Source organism: Plectropomus leopardus, chromosome 18 (genome assembly GCF_008729295.1).
Source record: "Plectropomus leopardus isolate mb chromosome 18, YSFRI_Pleo_2.0, whole genome shotgun sequence".
In the NCBI taxonomy this organism is placed as follows: Eukaryota; Metazoa; Chordata; class Actinopteri; order Perciformes; family Serranidae; genus Plectropomus; species Plectropomus leopardus.
This window is the reverse complement of record NC_056480.1, coordinates 21089619-21116167: the sequence shown is the minus strand read 5'-3', so window position 1 is coordinate 21116167 and position 26549 is coordinate 21089619. Positions and strand designations below refer to the sequence as shown.

General features: G+C 41.2%; 1 protein-coding gene across 1 annotated transcript in view; it reads left to right on the top strand.

The window, feature by feature from the left end:
• The window catches only part of jarid2b (jumonji, AT rich interactive domain 2b), a 144873-nt gene that overhangs the window by 69092 nt on the left and 49232 nt on the right, over positions 1 to 26549 (top strand). The window contains exon 3 of the mRNA XM_042506788.1: positions 10936 to 11059. Coding sequence (XP_042362722.1) covers positions 10936 to 11059 — 124 coding nt within the window. The remainder of the gene's footprint in view (positions 1 to 10935; positions 11060 to 26549) is intronic.

The window sequence follows — 26549 nt, the reverse complement described above, 5'->3', positions numbered from 1 at the left end:
TCATTAAAACACGGACTAATAGAAACCCCGACACAAATTAATACTTGAAGTTGCTTAGTTAGACAGAAATCCAATTCCAGGTGGAAGCTCACTACAGTAACAGTTACGGGATTTTGCTGTTAGGCCGTGTAAACCTGAAACAACACAAGAAGAGTGAAAGCACAGGGGGATGAACGGCTTGTTTTGAACCAAGCTGCCACCATGTCTTTGTTTGACACTGGTGCTCCAACACAAAACAGCCCTCTGCCAGCCAACAGCGGAGATTTTGAACTTCACACGTGCCTCAGAAGCTATTCTCAGCTGACATTAACACAGCCCAGACACCGAAAGAAAGGAAACAGGAGGAAAAAAGAGCCTCTGAAAGTTCACGCCCAGCCAAAGAAGCCAGCCAGTCATCCAGCTTAGCAGAGAGGCAGACGGGCAGACAGACAGCAGGGAAGTCTCTTTTGAAATGTAGCTTATCTTTTATACCTTTTTTTGGTCCCTATTTTTCTTCTTTATTGTATATTTTTTCACACCTTCATTTCTTCCCTCTCCGTCTGTGCCGAGTGCCCCCCTCCTCTCGCTGTAGCTAGTATATCTCCGTGTGTCTGTCTGACATCTCATAGCTGCCACTCCAGAACTCCTCAGGGCCTTTTAAGCCGCCGCGGGTAGCTGACCTTATCGCCTGAATAAAAATGACTCATTAGAAAGCGTCGGCGGCCCGTCGTGCCGGGGGTAACGACAGCAGCCCGCACTGACACAAAAGGGAGCCGGGCTGAATAGACGGGCCCCGCTGTTTTAGAGCACCATGGGTTAGCGAGGCTTTGGAGGTTGTACGAGCGGCACAGTTTCCCGTCTCGCATAGACGTTGTGGTGAAACGGTCAGCCATTTTGGAAGATCACACTCAGCGTGCGTTACATCCTGAATGGGCAGCTCCTGCTGTTTTAGAGGACTGTGGGTTACAGAGACTGGGCTTATGTTAGGGCCAGACATGTGCCACAGTTTTCACTCTCACACTGGTATTATTATGAAACTGTCAGCCATTTTGGAGAGACAGACCACGCATGTACATGATCCTTGAATATATCATAGATGGAGTTGGAGAAAACGAGAAGTTAGAAATTAGTGTTGTATGGAAATGATTAGTGGGTTAATGGATTATAAATCTTTTCTAACTGTTAAAATGCATAAGCAAAAATATCAGACGTTTGCTGGTTTCAGCTTGTGAAAGGTGAACTTTTTTGTTTTTAGTGTTGTTGGATGCAATAAGCTATGATAAAATATCATCCTGGGCTCTGTGGAATTATGATGGGCATTTTTAGGTTTTTTTTTCCACAACATTTGTTCAAATATTGTGTAGAAAATACATGCAAACATGTACTGTATGAAATAATGGATCTTGACATCATTCATTGGTTTGTTGGCCATCACCATCTTGGTTTTCGGAGCCAGAGGTGAGTGTATAATGGGGCTGTGGAGGTGTGAGGGGTGGATTTGAGTTATTAGCCCCTTTTACACAGAGGCTGAGCTATAAGGCCACTACAAAATCCCGTCTTTACATCACCTTTGCATTTTTACACAGAACCAAACAGCTGCATCATGCTGCTCCAGTGTGTAATTTTTGATAGCATGCCGGTATCGCTGAAACAATAGAGGTGTGATGTTTAACAGAACAACGTATGCCTCTCATGTGACATGTAACATACACGTCAGCAGTGCTTTATAAACAATAACAATGGCTTAACATAGTATTAAGATTTGTTTACCTTCTCTGTTATAAGGCGGCTGATCGTGTCCTCTGCTCGGAATGTAAGGAGCTCCCATATCTCAGTGTTTTCCCAATTTGTGGGCATTTACGGCTGCTCCTCTCCTTCTTCTCTGAGTAAGCCGCTAACTGCTATTAGCTGCAGTGGGTCACACACATAACATGTCATCAAAGGGTCACACCTGTCCTGCCAATTGTCAATACTGCCAGCTACACTGTTTCTGCAGACATTGTTTCGGCACTGTTACCACCTCCAATGGTGGATTAAAGGCAAGACCCCTCTGTCTTCCCGTTCCGCAGTTGTACCGTTTATACAGAATGGCGAGGCGGCAGGACAGTGCAGTATCCCCGCCTTGAACAGACAGCGTAAAAGGGACTACAGACTGTAGTGGCGCCTCACAGACAGCCCTTCACTGAAGCGGCCCTGCCCTTCAAAATGCGTAACTTAAAACCTGAACAAAATGTGAACAAGTGAGTTATATAAAAACTCACCCCCTGTACAGTTGTCATTTCTATTGTAAAATTTGGGATTTTCTCGTTTCACTTTTTGGCACTTTCGCATTGGCTTAATTTTTTCAGCCTCAGGGGTTGCCGCCTGGGTGTAACAAACTAAAAATTATTTTCATTATAAATTGTTCTGCTGATTTTTCTCAAGTAATTTAGTTGTTTGTTCTTTTTTAAACAAAAATCAGAATAGCCCCAAACTCCATTATATTTTCCTTAACCTCATAGTAGACCAAGAAACCAGAAAATATCTACATGTGAGAAGCTTGCACCAGAATATTGTTGCCATTGGGGGAAAAAAAATGTAAGCTATATACAGAATCTGTTCCAAATCGAGGCAAAGTCCTGTATATTTCCAGATAAGTATCGACCATTTCAGGAAATAAGTGTTATCTAAGTGAAGGTGGTTTCAGCAATACCTCCTTAAAGCAGCATTGACTCCCTCCCCACATACCTCCATCCAGCCTCTCCTTCTCTCCTCCTCTTCTCTCCGTCACAGTGTGGCAGCAGTAGCTATCTGTTTTAAAGGGGGTGTGGCAGACTGTCAGTCAGCTGCATGTGTGTCCGTGTTTGTGTGTGTCAGCGTACCTCCCCCACCCACCCAGCCTTCTCCCTGCCTATAGCCCGCAATCATGCCATCTCCCCGAGCCACTTTACCTCTCGCTGTTGGCAGCCGTCCATCTCTGTGTCCATCACACTTCCTGCTTCTCCCGCTCGCCTCCTGCATTATTTAACAAATGACATTATGCCCTTCTGCGTCCCGGCTTCCGCTTGCTCACCCACTCGCCCTTCTCCCGCTCCATCGCAACCTCATTCTTCCTCCTGTCTCCCTCCATCCTGTCTGTCCTTCCGGTTGTCTCTCCCCCGATGCAGGGTTTCATTACACATCAATAGGACTCTGGTTACTGCCTTTCTCCGCAAGCTCCTGTCTCCTCTCTCCCTCCCGCTGCTCAATCTCCTCGATTATGTATCTCCACATCCCCTCGCTCCCCTCTCGCCATTCTTTTTCCCTCCATCTGTCTCCCTTTTTCACACCATCTCCCTCCCCTCTGCTTTGTCCTTCCTGTCCTGTCTTAACTACCTACAGTATCTGTCAGCCAAACCTTCCCTTTTTTTCTCATTCTTCCTCCATTGCCGCCCTCCCTTCCTGTTTCCCAGCCTCCCTTGCCAGTTCTCCGAATCATTACAGCTGCATCTTCCTCCTGCACCTCCTTACATCACCATCTCTCCCTGCTAGACTCGTCCATACCTCTCCTCTCCCCCCTGCTATCCTCTCCTTCCCTCCCTCTCCATTTCCCTGAGTGCCGTTGATGGAGGAGCTGGCTGCTGGCCAAAAACCAGAAGGGGCTGAAGAGAGAGGGCTCCCCTGTTTGCCCATTTCTCTAACTGTCCCCTCTCTTTCTCCTCCTGTCTGTTTGCCCGTCTTGAGACCTGCCGTTCCTACTTCTTTTTTTTTTTTTTATGCATGTCGTCCCCTTTCCTTCAGTGCTGGCTCTGCTGTCACTCTGCTGTCTGTCTGCATTTCCCATGCCGCCAGCCCTTTGCGTGGCCGGAGTGTCAGCCGTGGCAGCTAAAACACTGTGCGGGCCCTCTATTTTCTCTCTGGAATACCAGCAGAGGGATTGATGGAAAGTAGGATAAAAGGAGATGAATAAGACAACCGCAGTAGCTGAGTGAGGGGGACTTTAGGTATCGAATAAAAAAAAAATGAGACTGCATCTATTCAGTCCTCGCATGCTCTTTTTACGCAACAGCTCGAGCCATTACAGAGCCCCATCTTTCCCTTTGATGCTTCACATTTTACTGCTTTGAACTGTGCAAAGCACATGTTTCTGAACTGCACATTGTTGTATGGTTTTGTTCTGGCTTGCGGTAAGTGTCATGCAACGCTGTCGGGTCCGGTTTTGGAGGGAAGAGCAATATATTTGGAGCTATTTTGAATCCTCTTGCCAGGCAGTCAATTAGCAGTATGTGCTTTTACTCTGAAAAGCTTCTGGGAATGGATACTACGGGGAATTTCCCTTAAATAAAACTACCCATTGTTTCTTTTTATATTATCCTGCAATTTTAATTGTATACAGGCACAGAGGATTACTTGAACAAAGGGCATGGGAGAAAATTTTAGTGCTCTTGTTCAGAGAGGGAAAGGGAGATTAAAGTCTTGTATAACATTAGAGTTCCAACTGCAAATTGTACAGAATTGTCCACTTATGAGGAGGAAGTCAAAACACAGATTACTTTATATTCACTAACCTGAGAATTTTATAATTGCTTTATATATATGTTGTTGCTGGGGGGTTTTTTTGACATTTTTTTTTATAGAAAAACACTTTGGGCAAGTTTTTTTTTCTTTCATTTTTCAAAGGCATGTAAAATTGGCCAAAATTATTTGGCCAAATTTTTGATGGTCATTGTACACATGATATGAGATGCTGAAATTATGATTTAAAAGAGTTGAATCTTGTATGTTTGAAAAATGCCGGGCAATTGGGAATAGTAACGATTTTCGGTCCTCGAAAAGTCTTGGGAAAGTTCTGAAATTTTGTCCATGCCAATGTGTGGAAACACTGTATATTGACCCCTGTGCATTAGGTACGGCATTGCACTCATTTTCTCATTAAGCCTGTGTTTGTAAGTATAATCGAGAATAACGATCAACCGAGTATTGGCTGCGATATTCAGCGTTTTGTTTAATCAGATAGCCAATAAAATAAATCAATGAGAAATGCTGTACTTTGGCTCAGATGCCACCGCCTGTCTCTGTCAATGGTCACCACTCTCAGCCACTGGTGCTGCTCTGGTGAGTGTGCCGAGCTGTGTGTGTGTGTGTAAGGCCGCATATATTACTGACTTTATAATAAACATTACAATCCAATACAATGAAGATTCAATAACAGCTAGTCTTTCGACTGGTATTGTGCTGCCGTTAATAAAAGTAGTTACCAGTGGTCTAATGTAATGAAGTAATAATACTGTATTGAGAGTACCTATATTTAACTTAGAGATTGTATATTTCTGTCAACTTTCACTTTTACTCCACTACATCTCCTTAATAAAATGTAAACTTTTACCCTAATACATTTCCATGAAGCCTGTTAGTTACTACAAAACAGGAAAAGAAGGGAGTAGGGAGGAAGGAAGAGGGCATGGACACACAAATGCAGGAATGGGAGAGAAGAAAATTGATTTGTGTTCTTTAAATTTCTTTTCTTTTCTATTACAGCATTTATTTGTACTTTTACTTTCAGTACAGAAGTACATCTAATAACTTGAATTTACTTTTGATACTTAAGTTAATATAAGATACTGTAAGAGTTTTACTCAAGTAATATTTTAAAACATGAGATTAACTTCTACTGTAGTCATTTTCTGGTGAGATATTTGTACTTTTAGTAAAGTATGGCCTTCAGGAACTTCATCCACCATTGGTAGTTACTGGACATAACCTCAGTTGTATTAGTATGAGAACTGCAAGGTGGGAAAGAGTTAGAGAAGAAGCGCCTAGATGCGAGATGTGACCAGATTATTGTAGTTTGTATCCCTAATGTGCTGATGCACATTCAGTCTGCGTTGGACCCTTTGAGTCAGCCGTCACTCTTGTTTTTCTCTGTTAGTAAAAACTTCCGTCTGCAGTTTAGTTCGTACACTTCTCTGACAAAGTAAGTAACTGCAGAGCAACACTGGGCTTCATGACCAAAGAGATGTTTTGTTTTGCATCAAAACTCTCCTCTCTGTCTGGGAAGATGTGCTGAAGAAAAGGTCTAAAAGTGCACTTGGCTTCTGGAAGTGTTGTACAACACCAGGGAAGGCAGACTACAAAAAATGCAAAGCTGTCAGCATGGAGAGAGCAATGGTTCTACTTATAATGTTGAAAAATGTTCTTTTTCAGCATTAAACATTAAACATTTACCATATACTTTAAAGCATTTTAACAAAGTTTTGTGTCGGAGTTTGTCTTATTCTTAGTGTTGACACTGAGATTTTCAATTTCAATGAAAATATATATCCAAATATTTGTTATGGCTCTTCTCAATTACTTATTATTAAGAAATGGGTCAAGAAGGTATGTTTTCATAAAAAAAGGTGTTTTTTTAAGATTTATTTTTGGTCATTTTTATAGAAATAAACTTTGGGCAGGTTTTTTTCTTTCAAAGGCATGTTTTCTTTAAAAATGGCCAAAATGACACTATTTATAATAGTAAGAAACTATTTAAAAATAGAAAAGAAAAGAAATTGTTGCATTTTTCAAAATTTTAACGGTTCTTGAACAAATGAAGTGAGATGCTGGAATATGTTTTAATAGAGTTTGAATCTCGTATCTTTAGTTATCGTTACCAGAATCAGCCCAGGACAAAAAAATAAAACAACAACAAATCAATCGACTCCTAATCAAGAACCTAAGAAGGCACTCTCTGCCCCCATTCTGAATTTTTGTCCTTTTGGCACCTCTACTCTGCTACAGTACCTCTTATTACTGCAGCTCACACTAATAGGCTCCTCTCAGCCCTGTGATACGCCATGTTACGCTATGTACCTCTGCTCACTCCCTCCTGCTCTCTCGAGACTTAGAGGTGAACATAGTGAGGCGATGGGCTTAGTTAAGCACGCATAAATCTGATTAGAAACCCTTCAACCCCCATAGGAGCAGCCACTGGGATGGCACACTAGCATATCCCTCAGCTGCCCCATCTCAACCCAGTCTTAACCTCTGCCATACCCCAGCCTCATGTCGCAGGCCTCCGCCAGCACCAGGACCTTGAGTTAAGGGCCGCAGCCTTTGGCTCCCTGCCTGTCTGCCTCACTCACCCATCCCCAGCCCCTCTGCCTTCCCAAGACTCCCAGCTCCGGCCCTCAGATGGGCATTCATGTGCAACCAGCATATGTCAAACAGCTCTTTGGAGGAATGGGGGAAGGCGGGGGGGAGAAGGGGCGGAGGAATGGGCCTCTGCCTGTTTGTTTGTGTTCTGTGGGGACGTCATGCGTCAGTCATTCTCTGAGCACAATTAAAGTTAATGAGCTATTTCATTTTTTTGCTCCGGTGAAAGTTTCAATGGTAAAATAAACCATCCAGAAGTCATGATTATACCCTTTGCATCGTCTTGTTTGTAGTGCTTCAACTAATTATCATTTTTAACCCTTTGAAACCCGAGCAAATTTTAACAAGACAGTAACAAAGTGAAAAATAAATAAATAAATTACAAGTTACAAGAAAATTACCTACAAATAAGCCAAAGAAATAACATAGAGATTTTTTTCTGTGACATAATTCAAATATAAAGTTCTGACAATTATGAATACAGAATTTAGGACATTTTCCCAATTTCTTGACAATTTTCTAATAATCCTCCTCTCTTTTTTTAAAAGGTATTTTCTCGTCACCTTTTACTTATTTCTTGCAATTTATGGGACGTTTCTTGCGATGTTGGTCTTTGTCCTTTTCCTCGTGGTTTTTGAAAGAAATCAAACCAATCTGATCACAGTTCAAAGGGTTAAAAAGTTTGCAAAAGGCATTTCAAGGCAGCACAAGAAAAGTGATGTCAGTCCAGGTTTCAAAGGGTTAATCAGCTCCTCCAAATGTATGAATACATAATTTTTCATGGTGAAAAATTCATATTTTCTTCATCTGTCTCAGTCTTTTTTTTTCATATTAAAATATATCCCTCTTGCACGTGAGGGAAAACTACGGTCCTGTAAGAGAAATTCTTGATTGATTAAAGATACGCGGATGTGAGCCTTTCGTGCAAACCATGACATTGTGAGGCTGTGATTCACCACTGGCCTATAGACTTTGCGGCTCTCCAACACCAACATAAAGCATTGCCAGCAGTGCGATGGCCTTACTCATCTCGCCGGCGCCTGTTAACTTTCTGACCGCAACGATGCGTGGCTGATGACTGTACCTCCGGTTTTCAGGTACTGACCTGCCCTGCATGTGTGAGGGAAGCCAACCGCCTGTGTGTCTATAATGAGAAAATGTGGCTGTGTGTGTGTGTGTGTGTGTGTATTCATTCAGCCCAAAGCACATTTATAAATCTCAGTTAAATCACATGTTTGAAAACTGCTTTTACCTGCTCTACAATTGCTCATCTTCATCCTGTCTCCTACGCTGTCATTTGATCTCACTACTCCCCTCCCTCGTCCCATCTTTCTCACATGACACAATGCCCGGGCTTGTTCGACAGTAGCCTCCTCGCTAACAGGATATCATTCAAGTTGCCACTTATCCTAACCCGTGCTCCACTGTCGTTATTATCTTAATTTATTTTTCTTTTGACACCCACCATTAGGAGTTTGCAGTGCAGGGTGATTGACACATCCCTCCGAAGCATCAGTCAAATGGAATTTCGCTGGGTGTTCCCTCAGCCAATGAGAAAGTGACATGCCAGTGTAAAAGTGAATGAAAGGGTTTATGACAGCGGCGTTCATGGTCAAACAATCCACTCAGAGCTTAAATGTTAAGTGAGTCATCATTTGTTTTTGCAAAATGAACGTGAATAATTTAACAACCTGCCATACCAAAGTCCAGTCGGCCATGAATGCTTGTCAAAACGGGTCAAAACGGGTAAAATGTGATGAATTACTGTCAGTGTCAAATATTTGATTGCTGCTTTGCTCGCTCGCTGATATAAATCTTCAGCTTTCAGCGCCGCAAAGTGATATTTCACCTTGTCTCCAGGTGGTTACAGTCTCCTTGGCAGCTCCTGCATTCTTCTTTTCTTTTTTTAAATAACTCTGAAAAGCTTTGAACTTCCCCTGATAAGTTTGCTCATTCACATGGCGCTGTTGAATCCGACAGGCCCGTGTGACACGTTCCAAGAATTGCAAGAACTGCCCATGAGGAAATCAAGCCTTGTGATAGCTGTTTAATTTGGTTGTCTCCCTTAATTACCATTGACTTCCACTCCTCTGTTTGACCTAATTTGAATTCTCTGTGCCTGTTGTTGCTTTTGATTTCAGAATCTGTCTGGGGGCTTATTTTGTTTGTCTGAGTTGCTTGCTAAATATTTAATTAGAGCTCTGTCAATTGGGCTCACTAAGAACGTCAAGTCCGGCAATATCTGTTCACTTCTTTCACTGCCTCGGGCTTGTTTCTTTTTTTTTTTTCTAATTCTTTGTCAAAGGGCAGACATCACGTAAGCCAGCAGAGAAAAACAGTTGCATTTGACAAGGGAAAATATGGACAGGAAAGTGAATAAATAACTGTGTCCGTACTGTGAAACTATTATGCTGCAATAGTTGTGGCAATATGTGATGTGAAGGACTGTGTGCCAGTCAGTCAAAATCGCAGGAGAGATGTGTCACTATTTTTGCATCGCTGGCTGAGGCTTTCGGCTCAGGAGCTCAGTGTATTTATACAGTCTGGATTTCTCTCTATTTTTCTCTCTTCCTTCTGTTTTCCACGATCTGTACACTGTCAGATAAAGCACAACCACCATAATCTTATCAAAAGAAATGTTTCTACCCTGCCTTTAGCCCTCTCTACTGAATCAAATCAAAGACAAAAACAGAAGGCTTTATTAACACTGTCAGATAAAAAAAGTGTTTTTTCCCTGGAGACTCAAGCTATATTTTTTTACGCAATATTAAAAGAATACTTCACCCACCCTAATGATCATTTGTATATCAATTATTCACCCAGTGTTATGTTGAATTTATTAAGACAACTGTTTTTCTCACATGCCTAATGGCTGAACGAAGCATCCAAAAACTAAGAAAATTCTTAATGACTTTACTTAATAGAGGGCCATGTTAAACATCAGCAAAACTGTATCAAAATATGTGTTCGCAAACTCACACACAACTCATGCAATATAATCCAAGTTGTATTTATCAAGTAATATGCTCAGTACTTCCCAAACACATGCTTTAATGCTAAAACCGTAACATTCTGAATAAATTCTGCATAAATAGTCTCATGCTTGGGTGAGCAGTGCACCTGCATGGTTTATGCAAGTGTTTGAAATTTTAAGCAAAATGCATGTATTTGGAAAGAACTGAGCATGCAGCTGGATAAATGAGACTTGGATGATACTGCACAAGTTGTGTGACCATTTGTAAACAGATGTTCTGATATAGTTTACTGTGGATAAACATGACCCCCATGACTGTAATCGATCAAGAATGTGCAACTTTTATGGGCTCTTAATTCAACATGAAGAGGTGAGAAAAAAGGTTTCCTCGTGAATTCAGTGCAACAGGGGGTGAGGTCTTATATTGTAAAAAGACAGATTTCCATGTCGCTTTTTTTTTAACCAGGTATATTTGCAAAATAAATACTCAATTCAAAATGTCAAAAGCTCAATAGACTGAGAAGTCCATACTCAGAATTTGTGCCTTTAAACGAGCTGTAAGGACTTCCATAAAGTTGTGATGTCACAACTATACTATATATAGGTAGAAACTGCAGCTGCAGTCTTTACAGTCATTTCCCATCTGCAAGACGCCAAGAGGGCAGATGTGGAATCAGAAATGCTTGCCAATCAAAGCAGACGATCCTTTTTTTTTTTTTGGAGGGGTGCTTAAAGAAACAGGCACTAAAACAGAGCGTTTCAGACAAAGGGTGAATACAGGTAAACTCGGGTAGACAGTGAGAAAAATGTGTGTTTTTTGAAAATTAATTCATAGAAAAATTGTTATTTAAAAGAATATTTGCTGCTAACCCCTTCGATGCCTCTCTCCTCAGGTTCTTTATCCAATGGGCAGCTGAATGGCTCGGGGTCAAAGGGTAGCCACAAAGAAGATGGATCCTTGCGCTCTCAGGGCCATGGGAGCCGCGAGTACTGCGAGGACGGCCCTGCAAAGAAGAGGTGAGACAGCATGTGCGGTTTATGTGTGTAAGGTTCCTAATCCTGTTTGTGAGTCACTGGGTCATTAAAGAGCTTTACAGAGCCCTGAATCTTGTATTGTTGTGGACTTGCTAGGCTGTCGGTGCCTCGTATACGTGATTTCATACCAACAGCTGCTGATACTTTGAGCGTGAATGTGTGAGGTTGCGAGTGTGATGAGAAACTTTGCACACATGTTACGGACTGTAAGCGCAGCTTAGTTGTGATGAATTTCCTGAGCTCTGAGGTTAAGAAGCTGCCACATGATACCAGCTGTTTTCAGGTTCTCTGTTTATCTTATTTTTTCTCATTTGTTCTCTTTCTCTCTGAGTAATTCATTCTGTGTTCCCATGTATCTTTTCTAACAGCATCCTCTGTAAAATCAATGCAGAATGTTCCAATGCTACTTTGCTCATTGCATTGATTTATATACTTAGTGTACACACTCTCTTTCTTCCTCCTCCTCCCTCACTCATAAGAGAGCTCAGAAAAATTTGGAGAAGAGAGCAAGTTGTCTATTAGTCCTGTAATAGAGGATGACAGTCAACAGAGAAGTGTAAATAGTAACACCCTTTAAAAGAGCGCCAGGGTCTTTTAATGAGCGCACCCCCCCGTCTTTTAACGCAAATGCCATTTCAGTCTTTTATAATTAGCCACTTAAAGGAATGTTGCCATGCATTTCCAAATGAATCATTTAAAAATTGAACTTGTTGCCGAGTACAATAAGCTGTTAATTTCCGGCCGGCATAATTTATTTAAAGAAGGCATTTATATCACAAGTGAATTATTGAAATGGATTTCATCTGTGGAATAAAAAAAAGCATATTCAGAGAGATTGGTACAAAAACCCTGCTCCCTCTTAGACAAATGTTCTTGGAAAATGGAATGAAGGGTGTTTGGAAAATGTGATGCTTCGAATGCATTCGGCACGAAGCAGGTTTTGAAATCACAAGCTGGAAAATATGATTTACAAATAATCACGCTCTATAGAGTGTACATCAGATTAAAATGGCTGGTGTGTGTCTCAAAGCTCATGTTTGTTTTTTGGGTTTTTTTTGCCTCCACACACCACACACACACACACACACACACACACACACACTCACACAGCATTCAATGCACAATTACATTGTTATATTTTCAGCAGCCACCTTTTTTTCTTACATTTTTTTTCTCAAGCAGCCGGCTACTGTAGGTGGCAGGTGTGTGTGTGTGTGTGTGTGTGTGTGTGTGTGTGTGTGTGTGTGTGTGTGTGTGTGTGTGTGTGTGTGTGTGTGTGTGTGTGTGTGTGTGTGTGTGTGTGAAAGTGTGGGTGCATGCCCGTGTGCTTGTGTGTGTTGTTTTGTTCTGCCGCTGGTCTCTCACACACACATTGACAGGGCATCAAAGCATCAGTGTAAAGCTAGGGGCGGAGTCTGAGGGGAGGGGGGCCGGACGGCAGCAGATGTCCCTCTGTAATGAGCAGCCCATACAGGCTCCATTCACTGCGTGTCAAGCACCTGCCTAAGTCCTGCTAGCTGTCATTCGATACTGTAACCTCCAAATCTGAGTTCGGTCGTTACGAGCTTTCATCTACCTGGCTTTGAAACAGAAGAGCGTGCCTCTGAAGCAGCTGATAAGCAACTTTTTCAGGAGGCTGTTTGGAAAAGTTGGTGATATAGTAGAAATCATATAGCCTTGAGCACGAAATAAAGGTAAAAGTATGATCAGCCAGATGCTGCTATGATATTATTATGAAATCTTTGGAATGGAAAGTATTACCTTTTCAATGAGGCTACAGGAAACAAAATTTAAAGAAATCTAGAAAAGTGGAAAATCTATATTTCCCCAAAAAACTCTCCCTTTGTGTAAATGTGTTTATTCAGCTATTTTTTTTTAAAGTTGTCTCAAATGCAAAACACCCCATGTTCTATCTTTAATAATAATAATAATATAAATAATAATGCATTTTATTTATAGAGGGCCTTTCAAGAAACTCAAACACTTTACAGAAGTCAGAAAGATCCTAAAATAGAATACATTAAAATACATAATAAAATACACACAACATGTAAAAAAATCTGGAAAAAATGGAACATACTTAAGATACAAATTGAAACCTAATAAAGAAAAAAGGAAAAAAAAGTGTTAGAAAAGAAAGGACAATCATTTTCTGCAGGTAGCAGAAAACATTGAAGCCAGACATGATAAATGAGGTTGAATCATTCACTTAGTGAATAATTGTGGTGATGGCCTGACGATGAGAAAGAGAGTGAAACCTTGTGACCCTCTGGCTTATATTACAGCAAAAACACTGTGCTCTCTACCAGCTGAGCAAGAAAAGCGCTGAAGGAATAATATATAACAAGGCCACTCTCATACTTTCATTCTGTCCAGCTCTGATGGCCTGTAGTGCTGTGTGTTGAGTGGAGTTCAGTTAGAGGCCAGCTTGCTCAGTGGTTTTCATTAGTTCCCTCCACGCACACACACAAACACGCATACACACAGCAGGACTGAATGAAGAAAGGCTTTCTATCTGATGCTAATGAAACACAAGCCTAGCCAGTACTTGGCAATGCCTCATGCCCTCTTAAAAAGCTTTATTTTGTGTGTGTGTTTGTGTGTGTGCGTGCTTTATGTGTGAAGGATGACTCCAGTGCCCTGGCATGGCTGCCCCGCACTGTTCCTGAACAGGCCTAACTGAGACGATGCCAGGAGCTTTTACACCTGGCACTGGCCAAAACAGAAGGGAGGAGCGGGCGGCGTAGCTGCTTCCAATTTCGAGTGAAGAAAAAGTTTCACACTGTGGAGAGAGGATGAAGGGATAGGCAGAGAGGGAGGAGCAGCAGAGAGAGGAAGGGAGGCAGAGACAGAAGGACAGGTGCGAGTGATTTTTGGCAGGAAGCGGTCGCCTTTAGAAGTCTTTGAGATCAACTCTGTGTTTGCCTTCCCATGCTCCTGAGATTGGTGGAGAGACTGGCAGCACATCCCGTCAAACACGCCAGCTCATTGTAGCCCTCTCCTACCAGCATGACCATATTCTCCAAATGGGGTTCCCCTGCCAAAAATGGGCCCTGCGCACAAACTTACATCCACAGCCCCACACAGTCTCGTTTTCACTGCCATGGTTTACTGACCTACTTATATTCCCCGCACCTCTGCTCCTCTCCCACATTTGATTTAGGTTGAAGAGTGTGTTTACCATCCGCTGAGGTGTTGTGACACGTCCCAGAACAGGCTTTTAAACGGGCTTTACCATGAAGTCGTTGCTTTGGCTAACAGAGAACGGCAGGTAGCCTTGTGTTTTGTATGGATGACTCAAACGGTTTTGCAATACTTTTGTGTTACCCCCGAAGGAAGTCTTTAGTTGAGCCATAAAACATCCTGCTGCCACTGAAGCATCTTCTCCAGTAAGCTGTCATAAAGTTGGCATTTTGTCAGCATCTTGCACAGTCATAAATTCATTCATTGGTGTTTTAATTTACTGTTGCTGCTCTCATGGGTTCAGTTTAAACATAACTCCCATGTGGTTTTCTTTTTCATGATTTATGACTTTTTGTGGCTTGAGTTTATATACTTTGGAGAATATGTTGTAGGTATTTTGATTTTTATATGCTTTTATAGGTGAACTATGCAGGAATTGTGTGCTGCTGGTTGTGAACAATATGTGGAAATGAAAGCCAACCCCCGATTCTCTATATTTAAGTTTTTTTGTTTTTTTGTTTTTTTCAGTGTTAAACTGCTGCTGCTCTCCAGGACTGCAAACAACAATTATTTTTATTATCGACAATTCTGTCAGGTTTCTTTTCTCAAAAAATCAATTAGTTGTTTGCTCTATAAAATGTCAGAAAGTGGGGAAAGATATTGATCAATGTTTCCGAAAGCCCAAGACGATGTCTTTAAATATAATGTTTAGTTCACAACGCAAAGACATTCAGTTAACTGTCAAAGAGGAGTAAAGAAACCAGAAAAAATGCACATTTTAGAAGCGGAACTCAGAAAATAGTGACTTTTTTAAAACTGAAAAATACAATACTTTAAAAAAATGAATAAACCGAATATCAAATAACTTTGAGATTAATTTAAAATTTGACAGCCAAATGATGAATTGATTAGTTGTTATGGTTTGGCACCTGGTTGTTTCTGACCTTACCTGCATGCACAGGAACATCCTAAACACAGCAAAATATGAAGAAATTTAAATCAGAAAAAAAGGCATAGGGCAGATCCTTTGCAGATAAATACACCACCACGGACTTCTAGTAGGTCATAAGTGATGATTGCTTTAGTATAAGTCTGTACATTGTTTGTTAGGAAAATCTTGCAAAATATATCTTAAAAGAATATTTAAGTGGTCATTACTTTGTGGCCTATAAATATAAAAAACGCTCAAGCACTTAAACTGATGTGAGTTTTAAAATGTTGGATGGATTAAAAAAAAAAAAAAGATCAAGATGCATTTTATTTCACCTCATCTGATTAATCCTTACAAGAGGTTTTCATGGCGTTGCCCCCGGCAACTCAGCTGTTAGTTCAACTGTGTGTGAGTTTAAAACACTGAAGACTTCTGAAACACTGTAAAAGTGTGGGCACTAGAGTGTGTGTGGATCACAAGTTGAGTGGCCCTCTTAAACAGGCTTCTTAACTTCATTTCTGCATTCTCTCTCTTTCTGCGTCCCTCTTTTCTGTGTCTCTGTTTTTTTTCTCCCTCCCTCTCTTTACTGAACCCCACTTTTGGCTCTCTTTGAATCTGCTCTCTCTGTTGTCTCAGCCAAGACACACACTCACACACTCAGCTGCTGCCGCTTGTTTTGTTTCGACTTAATGAATGCCAAGTGTGTACACACAAAGAGGCGCACACACGTACACACACACATACATGCACACACGCACTTGTCTTGTCTAGCGTAACCAATGACTCTTGTCAGTAATGCATAATCACCATTTCCATTTATGAGGGATTACATGCATGTGCGCGCAGGCCTGCACTCACACACGGCAAATGTGTGTGTTAATAGAGGGCCATTATGTGTCTATTGATTTGCTTTAGATGCTATTGTGAGGGAACCTATATGTACTGCACCTAATGCTACATTTGTTCATAGTAGTTAGTGTTAGGATAGGTCCTGAAATGCACAAACATGTAGGCATCCATTGAGCTTTTAGCCAGTCAGCTAGAATGGCATCTTTGGTTTTGCAGTCAAATTGTAGCTTTTTTGTGTCTTTCAAGTAACAGGGAAATTTGGATCACCACTAAATACTTTGTCTGTGCTCATTCCAATAAAGTTTAAACTGTCTATGTCTTTGTTTTTCGGTCTCCCCCTTCCTCTGTCAGTCTGTCAGTGACTCACCCCTGCATGTCAGCGTGTCAGTCTCCAAAATCTCCTCTAAACTCTCCTCTCATTGTCGCTGCCTGGCTGCAGCTTTATGAAAGCCTTCCGCTCGGCTGAAATGGCAGGGTGAAGCGGTATTAACCATCCACCACAGTGCATAATGTCACTCATCGCACAGACTCGCTCCCATAATCACTGTCAAACACGAGTGTGAGCATTGCGATTGTAGCACAGATTAACCATGTTACAACTGGTTTGCGTGGTGCTTCGTGACAACAGAATCTAAATGGTTGACAGGATTTACTGTATACTGTTATTTTTGTATCTGGAGCAATTGGGGCTGCCACCCTAAAGCCAGAAAAGTCTTTTAATAGTGTGCGTCTTTTTTTAGCTGCAAAAAATATCTATTGTAAGCTCTTAAGATGACTCAGAATATTGTATAAGTAGAATAAAAAGATGACTCAGAATACTGTAGCAAGATATTAAAATAAGCATCTGATTTCATAAGAGGTCTGATTTTTAGATACCTCTAGATAACGAGCATAATCTTGTGTGTAAAGATATGTGTTCCAGTAAAACATATGGCTTTTAAAGGTAGCTAGAAAGCGTCAAAGGCAAGCAACGTTACGCCTCATAGTGCTGTTAAAGCCAGAGCTCAGTTGGATGTTGAGTGTGAAAAGAAAAACGGTTGAAAAGTGGAGGTCAAGGTGCTCCGCTGCAGAGCGCAGTGACCCATTGGAAGGGTCAGTCTTGTCATCTCAACCTGGGAATCTTCTGTAAATTGGAAATGCATTGGCAAGAGACTGATCAGAATCTGTGTCTGTGTGTGTGTGTGTGTGTGTGTGTGTGTGTGTGTGTGTGTGTAATGCTAATGCTTGTGTGTACATGTGCAGTTCAGTTTCTTTTAAATGTTTCTGCCTAAGGCTCATTTATTCTCCCTTTACATATAAATATAGATGTTCATTTTAGATTGTCACTCAGTATAGTTACACAATGTTAAAAAAAAGTCTTAATTACTGTGAATCCAACTTAAACTGGACTTGTAAAATACTTTCGAACATGCTAGTCTGACTGCAAGTCGAATTTCCTTGAAGTCGGCCCAACACACCTAGATAATGCGGTTTGGGGTTGGATAACTTTTTTTAATGTATGCAGGCATTCTGCTCACGCTCCACAGTCCCTGTGGTGGGCTTGGACCTGGATGCTGAACTGCATACATTTGTAGAAAAAAGCTGAGAAAAACAAAATAATAATAAGAAGGAACCCTGCATTTTTGGATAGATGAGGAGACTTTTTGCTGTGTCAGCTCAAAGTTTGTGGGTTTTTTTGACAGGTATGTGATGCAATAGGTCAATCGGAAGAAGGTCCACTAGCAACTAGCTGAAGGGGCACATATCGCCACCTACTGCGGCAGAGTTGGACATACTTCCGTCAATAAATTGATTCACTTCTGGTGCTTGTATACTGGGACAGTTGTCCAATTCAATGGGCCTTATTAGCTATAACCGTAGCTCAACTTAACTGTGCATGTAAACATCCTGACTGTGTCCTTTATGTTGACATAGATACAGCCAATAGATGGCACTAGAGAGCAGAGTCAGAAGTGTCTGACAATAACAAACATGGCGACAGTGAAGGAGGTCATAATAATGTACTTTTTAACGGAGGCAGCATTGTAGGACGTGGCGGTCTGTGAAATACAACCTGACATGTGAACAGAGATTTTTTTTCACTATTCATTCTTGTTCGCCAGTTTTAAAATGTCTTTGTTGCGTCTTAAAGTCATGTCGTGCTTTGCAAACATCATACAGCACTTCTTATCTTAATACCCATACTGGGCATTTAAAATGACAGTGTTGTTTTTTGGGGATGTATAGTGAGTGTAGTGATAATTTTAGTGTTCCGAGTAACACTTTTTCATTCTGCTCTGCATGTAAATGTAAAGCAAAATGACAATGAAGCTGAAATAAATTAAACGCTACATTGCCCCCCACATTCTCCATCAGCACTGCTCTGTTTTGTCCGCATCTGCAAACTTTCAGAGAATGCGACAAATGCGAATGAAATGAATGTGGAGTACAGACAGAAAGCTCTGTTTGTGTCTGTGTACGTATTTAACGTTAAGCATAAATGAGCCATTAGTTGTCATAATAGCTGCACCACAAGAAACCAAGATAAACTGGAAATCATGAAAATAACAGAATAATCTGCATTTTTAACAGTCAAAGAAAATGAATGGTTACTATTCAGTTTACCTATGTTTCCTTTATTCGAACCGTGCTTTACTCCTCTTGTGCTTGATCTTTCGTGTGAGTCACATCCTCCTGTGTCTCCAGCCCCAAGGCCACAAGTCCACTCAAGGTCTCTGAAGGTCCACATATAGGACTTTGTCTTAATTAGCCTGATTGCTAAGCACATACAGAACCGTCTCTGAAGTTTATTGACCTAATCTGGCTTTGGTCAGTCACTCCCAGGGGTGGCCTGCAAGGTCAGAGGTCATAGGGTTTGAGTTCAGCATGTGTTGTGAGGGGGGTTGGCAAATAGCCCTGAGCAGTGGACCTTGACTGCTAACAAAGCCTACATTTAAGTGCAGTGGTTTTTCTTTTATTTCTGGCCATGAGATGGAAAAAAGAAGCACAGCAGGAAGTAGTATTTCATTCTTTGTTTCTGCCATGCAATTCACCACAAATTTAAAACCTCTGGCCGAAGATCTGCTGGTGAATTTAAGGGATTTTATAGGCATTTCGGTTAAGCGTAGCACCACTTTTGCACATTAGCATTTTTAAGGTGACAAAGGGGACAATGGCTGACTTCCACCTGACCTACTATAGCATTTATATATTCACAGAGATACAGCTAAGCTTGATCTTTTGTCAAGATGTCTTTTCTCTCCACATCTGCCTATCAGGCCATCTCCCCTCTCATCGTTTCATTGAATAAAAAAAGAGGGGGGAGGCCAAGGTTATATTTAAATATGCACACAGGCATTGCTATATCTTCTATCTCAAATGAATATTAGCTTTATTGTGACTGCTTGAAGCTTAGATCGGTCACAGCTGACCTGGGACACGCACACACACTTTTGAATAACACACACTCATTCATCTTGATGTTAACACAAAGCAGTTGAGCATTTTAACCATATGCTGACAAAATGTACAGGAAAAACTGTAGTATATACATCATTATCATGGTTATTATGTTCTGTTCCGGTGGACTACTGTATGTTTTTTTCAGTCAAATATAGCGAGCAATAAGTGGACTCCTGCGTACAAATGTGTTCTCTCAACAGCCTTGGCTCATTGACTAATGATGGGGTTTATTTGTGTTAGGTGTGCACATGATCACTGTGACTGGGGCCCACACAGAGGCTGTTTGCATTTGTGAAGGTCATGAGGTCAGTGGGTCAGTTCACGGCAGTGCCATCCCTCTCCTAAATACATGGAGACAGAAAAGCAATAAACACATTGAGTGAGGCGAGCGTTCAATTACGACTGTTTAGTTTTCCAAAGCAAAGCCTGAAATGGATGATGTGTACAAAAAAGGGTTATGCAAGCTCAAGTTGAATATATCTATGCACTTTTAACCCTTGTAGCTGCTCCCTGCAGGCTAAAGGCCTTTACATGCTGGGGGGGGGGGGTCAAACTGTTGTTTTTGTCATGAGTAATGTTACTTTCACACAGAAGATAAAAGTTACGCAGTGAAAAGGTGACTTTTTTGGGATGAGGTTGATATTTTTTCTTTGCTTTCATATTGTGAATAAAGGCATCAACCATCAGTTGCACCTATACTCATGAGAATTACAAAACAACAACACATACTGTTTTTCCACACTCGGACTGGCTTGGCTTGGTTTCGTTTTACTTGGCAAGTCAGTCCAGTGCAGCAGGGATCTGGGTCGAAACTAGAAATGATAAGCGATCGATCGATTGAATTTCACATGTTCGATTAAGTTCTTAAGGACCAATTAATCAATCATTGATTATCTGACAATGCTGTCAAAATGTATCCAATATGTTGCTGTGAGCTACGATTGAGGAAAAACGCATTTGGAATTGTTTGAAATAGAAAATATTCACGTTTTTGTCAAATAATGATTAGTCAATTAAGTGATTGTTAATTTTGACAATAATTGATTAAGGAAAGTGCTTCCGATTTGCGACCCTAGTCCCAACACATGCTTGTTTCAGGCAGGCAAGAAGGTGGATTGTCAGGGGTTATCTGCGGTTGGCGAGATGTCGCCGTTACCTGTTTGGAGGTGGTTGCACGCTCTTTTGACCTTATTTCAAAGATGGTCTTTTTGTGGCATGGCTTGGTTTAGCACGGTTCAGTGTGGTTTGGCATGTCTTAACTGATAATGGAAAGAGAAATCGGCGCAGCTTGGCTTGACTCGATGCGGCCAAAAGTGGAAGTGGAAAAAGGTAAAGAGGGTCCAAACCATAACAGTGGTCTTTATAACCCCTTTAAACCTTGACAAAGGCAGACCAGATTCACTCCTTCCGTACTTATCTTTCACAATAAAAGCCCAAGACTGAAACACTGTGTAAGGAACTGAATATTAATCAGAGCATTTAATTGAAAGGAAACTTAATAAAATAACCTACATTAGCTCAGGCTATGCAACAATGCTGCTCTGAGTCAAAAGGATCGCTGTAGCAAATTCACGTCCCATCAAGCAAAACTTGTCGCATAGAATCCTTTCACTGAAGTATTGCAAGTGTTGCAAAATCACATCACTTCCTGTATGGATAATTTTAATGTGATATATTCGCAGGCAAGTATTTACAAGTTTCATGTTTATTCGTCATATCCCCGTTCTGTAAAGGTCTTAAGCATTAATATCTGTAAATTTAATAAAAAAGTTAATTTGCCATATAAAAGGTATGCAGTTAATTAACGGTTTAAAGCAGTAATAGATTAAGTTTGGTGCTATAACATATCAACCTTGGAGCTTTGTTTCTGCGGTACTCGTGCTGTAATGCTCATATTCACACATACCCGTGTCGTCAACTACATTCTGATCATTGCGCATCTACACAATTTCTTTTCACTCTTTTATGTGCTGATGGATTAGATCTGAACAGACTGCCAAACAGCACACACAGAAATAAATAGAGATAGAGACTGATCAAATGCATACACATTTTGCGAAGCGTTATCTCTGCATGTAAACATTCATACACATTTCACTTGCATGTACGTAAACATGTACATGTTGCTCTGTTTTGGACAACATGGACGCACAAATGCAACAAACACACACATAAAAACAAACACACACTCATACACACTCTGACAGAGCCAGCTGCAGCGAGGTAGTCTTTTATCAGGACCATGTGGGCCATCTGGAGCCAATTAATACAGCCCCTAAGGTACAGACTCTGGATCAGTGCTCCTCTCCTCACACAATAACCTTTACCATGGGAGGGAACACAAAGTCGGACTGGAGCCCATCCTCATGCCAACATCTATGAAATCTTGTAACACACTACGGATGAGCTAAGACTACTTGATTCAGATGTGCTGTATTTCTGCAAAACACTGAAAAAAAAGTAGCCAGATTTTAGTGTATACTGGTGTGGATTACTTAAAATCATATGAACATACAATTATTCAAACATATGCTTTGTATTTTTGTCTGTTTGCTGTGTGGTTTTGCAGTCTTAACAGGTATACGTATAGTTATATGCAGAGAATAATTGTTGAGCTGTTTTAATCACTTTTTTTTTTGGCCTGGCATACTTTCATACTTCCTAATCAAAGCTTGTGTTTTTTTTCTCTCTTCCTCTTTTGCTATTTGCTTTGCTTGTTGTCATTCATTTTCTAGTTGTATGTTTTGGAATGGATGCAATTAAGATACGCAATTATTTTCCAATTAATTCTGCATTTGTGGCATCGTTGGCTACGGCTTGTATCCGAAGAATTCACAGTATTAAGAGCGCTGAATGCTTTAATAGTCAGAGGCTGACACATTTGCACAAATCAACACACAGAGACTTTAAGCTCATGTTGCACTCACTGGCCTTATCCAAATATCAGGTTACAGTGGTACAGCAAAGGCCTGAAACCAAACCACACAGCAACTGCCACACATAACAGCCAACACGCCACTGTGGATGACCCTGGCACCATCTACAAGAGACACAGTGTACAGTATGTGACCTCAGGACCACAGACACACACATCTATTAATGCCCTCTCGCATTAAGTTGCTACATCATCCAGTGTCATTCAATCCACTAATTTATTAGTTCTGATGATATATTTGGAGATGTCCATATATTTCAAAGAATAAGTGTCACAATTAATTGAAATCTCAGTATCAAGCTTCATGTCTAACTTAAGAAGCAGAAACAGGCTTCATATCTGTTGTTGGTTACTTGTTTCAAGCTTGATCTCACCCATTAACATAAATGCCAAATACAAATGATTTCTCAAGCTTGAGAAATTAACACTGAGTCATCTGCTGTTAAGTCTCAACAGTGTTTATATCTCTTTGTCTGCCCCCTCTGCTGCTCTATTGCTTGTACTTATTGGACTCAATTCATCAATATTTAATATACACAAAGAATTGAAAGATGCCGAGCCAACAGCTTATTCAATAAATCAAACATGCATGGGAGACTGCTTTTTCAACAATCAGTCCGGCCTAATTGGCATTTAGAGTATTTTCCTTTGCATCCTTTGCAAGTGTTATATGCACAAATGAGTTGATATGCGGTTTAATAAATCAGCTGTTGTCAGCTCTACACACACACACATAAACACACACATATGTGCTTAGTCATCTAGTTTCTTGCTTTCTGCACCCTGCCGATGTGCTCTGGCTGAGAGTGAACTGCTTTAAGGAGCCAGTTAGAAGTTTCTGTTTGTGATACACTTCTCCTACACTGACAGGTTTTGAGTTATTGACTGACTGTGAAGAAGAAATTCTGTTTTTGCTGGCTTCCCTCCGCAGGGAGAGGTCATAGATGAGGGTCAGGCACTGATCAGCATCCGTGTGGTAGGTTTGGTGTAGACAGTGCTGTGCTCAGAAACACTTCAGCAGGGTGGGTGCTTGCCAACGCTCTTGAAACATAACTCGAGATTACTACATGGGGAAGTCCTGCCATCACAGCAGTTCCCATGGAAACGGCCATAACTAGAAAGGTGTTAATAAAGTGGAGACTGACGAGGAGAGCCAGGAACCTTTGATTGACAGGGTCCATGTGCATGTGTGTGATCTAATGCCACATTATCATCAGGGTTTAGGGTACTAATAGAATTATGTGGGTACTTCATCAGTCAGTGCCAAATTTTGGCACTTGATAGCACATCTCGAATGCCATGTTCAGACAGGAGGTTGAAGCACCTGAAACTGAAGAAATTGCCCTCCTAGCAAGATTAAACTTTCGTTGCAGCACCAGCATTTGATCTTTTTTTTTTAACCAATATAGTGCTGGTTCAGTTAAGATCAGTACTCAGCCCTATATCTTCTGCTTTGTATGGCATGACTCTAAACAACTCTATTTGCTCTTTTTTTGGTATTCTATGAGCAAAAGTTGTTGATAGTACCTGGTATGTATTTTGTACCACCTTGGTAGAGAAAATATTAGACAGGAGTTCAAACACTGCAAACCACTGATTGGTCAGAGAGAATTGTCTCGTGTGCGACTCAGGACATCCTGCACAAACCAACCATTTTAAATAGCCATGCTGCCATCAGCGGCCACCGCAGTTTTTTCATTCATTTGACCCAAATCTTAAAAAGCGGCAGCCTGCAAAACTACCCATGCAACTGATGAAGTGCAGGGCAAAGATGTTGCACCGTTACGTCACCTCGCTGTTCTATAAACAAGATACAGTCGTGGAATGGAAGACAGAGTTGTCTCGTCTTTAAGTTTGAAAGCCTTCCAAGGCTAGTAGTTGGACTTTACAGATTAAATTGAATAGAAATTACTATTTGTACAGTCCTTTGAGACATGCTATACTTTGACTAATCTGTAAGGCACTTTGGATTGCTTGAAATGAAATATGCTACATAAATAAATTTGCCTAGCCGTGCCTAGTAACAGCGCCAAAACAGTGTTTGTATCAACAGGACAGCCGGCAGGATGGGATCATAGCAACCACGCAACCCACCATGGGAGATTTAAAATGTAACAGTGTAAATATATCTGAAAATTGACAAAATCAGATGCCATGTAACAGGGATGGTACATGATTGTTTTTGCCATGTTATGCTGTTGTTATTGTTTAAAAAGCGCAGCTGACACATATGTTATATGTCACACTAGAAGCCCCCGCTGTTGTGTTACATGCCACGTCGCTCACACCTCTTTTTATTCTGCAATGCCGGCATACGGTCTCAAATCACACAAAGAAACAGTATGATGCTGCTGTCGTTCTGTTCCGTGTAAAACTGAAAAGGAGGCATAAAGAATAGGACTTTATAGTGACCCTATAGTGCGATCTCAGTGTAAAAAGGTATAAGGAATGCTATCTGCAGTGGAAAACGAAGTAGAGAAAACGACGTGGTACCCAAAACGAGTTTAGTCGCGCTGAACCACATAGTGCAAATGAGGCATATTTCAACTGTCCACTGTGCTGCTCAAACACCTCGGTGGGCTTGCTTTGGCTGAGTAAAATACATTAAACTTTGCTGTAGCTCATCTTTCTCTCTGTCCCTGTGTCTCTTCATCACCGCCTCCTTTCCATTTTTCATCTCACTTCATTTTACGTGTTAGAAGGAAATCACAAATGGCCCCGTATCCTCTCCCTTTCTTCTTCCTCCTTCTCGCCTTCTTCCCCGGGATTGCTGGCTGACAGGATCGTCAAATTTTCTCACTCTGTCTCCGCCGGAGATAATCAATGCTCTAGCAGCTACAGTGGCATGTGTAATATTAGACATTAGAGCAGCCCTTTGAAGGGTGGATGGCTGGGGGGAGGCAGGAAGGGATGGAGGGAGGAAGGGATGGATGAAAGGTGGATTAGAAAGGGATGAATGGGGACATCCTGCTGTAATCTCTTTGCTTTTTCTCCCACTATTGGATCTCCGTTTCCTCTTTTCCCTCCCTGTGTCTCCTCTCGTCCTTTCTCAATCAGGGCAATCAGACTAATTTTCTTACGTAAGACTCACTTACCTACTGTGGCTCTGCACCAATGAGTGTTCTATAGCTCGACACCGTTGGGAACATAGTGTACCCAGCCTTACACACACACATACACACACACCCTCATCTGGACAGACAGCAGCCTAAATCAAAGGCTCACGTTACTACTCAGCCCATTGCAGTGGCAGCACTTACAAAAACAGTCATGTCATTGCAAATTGTTCCCATGCTGATTTCTCAATATTTACCTGGTCTCACTCTGAAGAGTGTGTGTGTGTGTGTGTGTGTGTGTGTGTGTGTGTGTGTGTGTGTGTAAGCCCGTCTCAAGCCTCTTGTGTGCATGCTTGATTGTCTTCTCACTTGCTAACTAAAGAGACACAGCAAGGACACATTTGCAAAACTTTGGGGACAGTCCATAATTTCAATGGTAGCTGGATGAAGTTGTTAAATATGTTCTTATCACTTGACGCACTTAAAGAAAGCAATTCTTTTGCTCCACCTGAGCTGTATTTCTAAAAGAAAAGAGATCTTTCTGTCATCTTAAAAATAATTACTTGTTAGTGAAGTTGTAGTTTTTGCAATGCAAGGAGCTGTTTTTTTAGTTTTTTTTTTATTCACTCCCCTGCCTTTAAATTCACAGCCAGACCTGTCATTATCACGCCATCAGTTGAGCAGATCTGTTTTTATTACCTTTTTTTATTAGCCCCGTCTTTGCTGTTAGCATACCAAAAGAGAAAGAAGATGACAACTGATACTACACAGAGAAATGTCCATAAAGAGATTTTAGTCCCAATTATTAGAGATTACCTGTAACCAGTGTTTTCAGTGATTGTCAGACTGTGGGGAAACCCCCCCCCCCCCACCGGCATATCTCCCATGTTAGTTAATAAGTACCAGATAACAGGGGATCGTCCCATGAAAACCTGAGGCCGGTCTGAAGAGGATCTGCTTGTCTGTCTAGACAGGATGTAGTAAGCACAATGCTTTATTAGCTCATCCGTCTTTGTCTCCATTCTTTTGCACAGTCGCTTATTTCTGTTGCCGTACTGTTTTTCTGTTTGTCAGTTA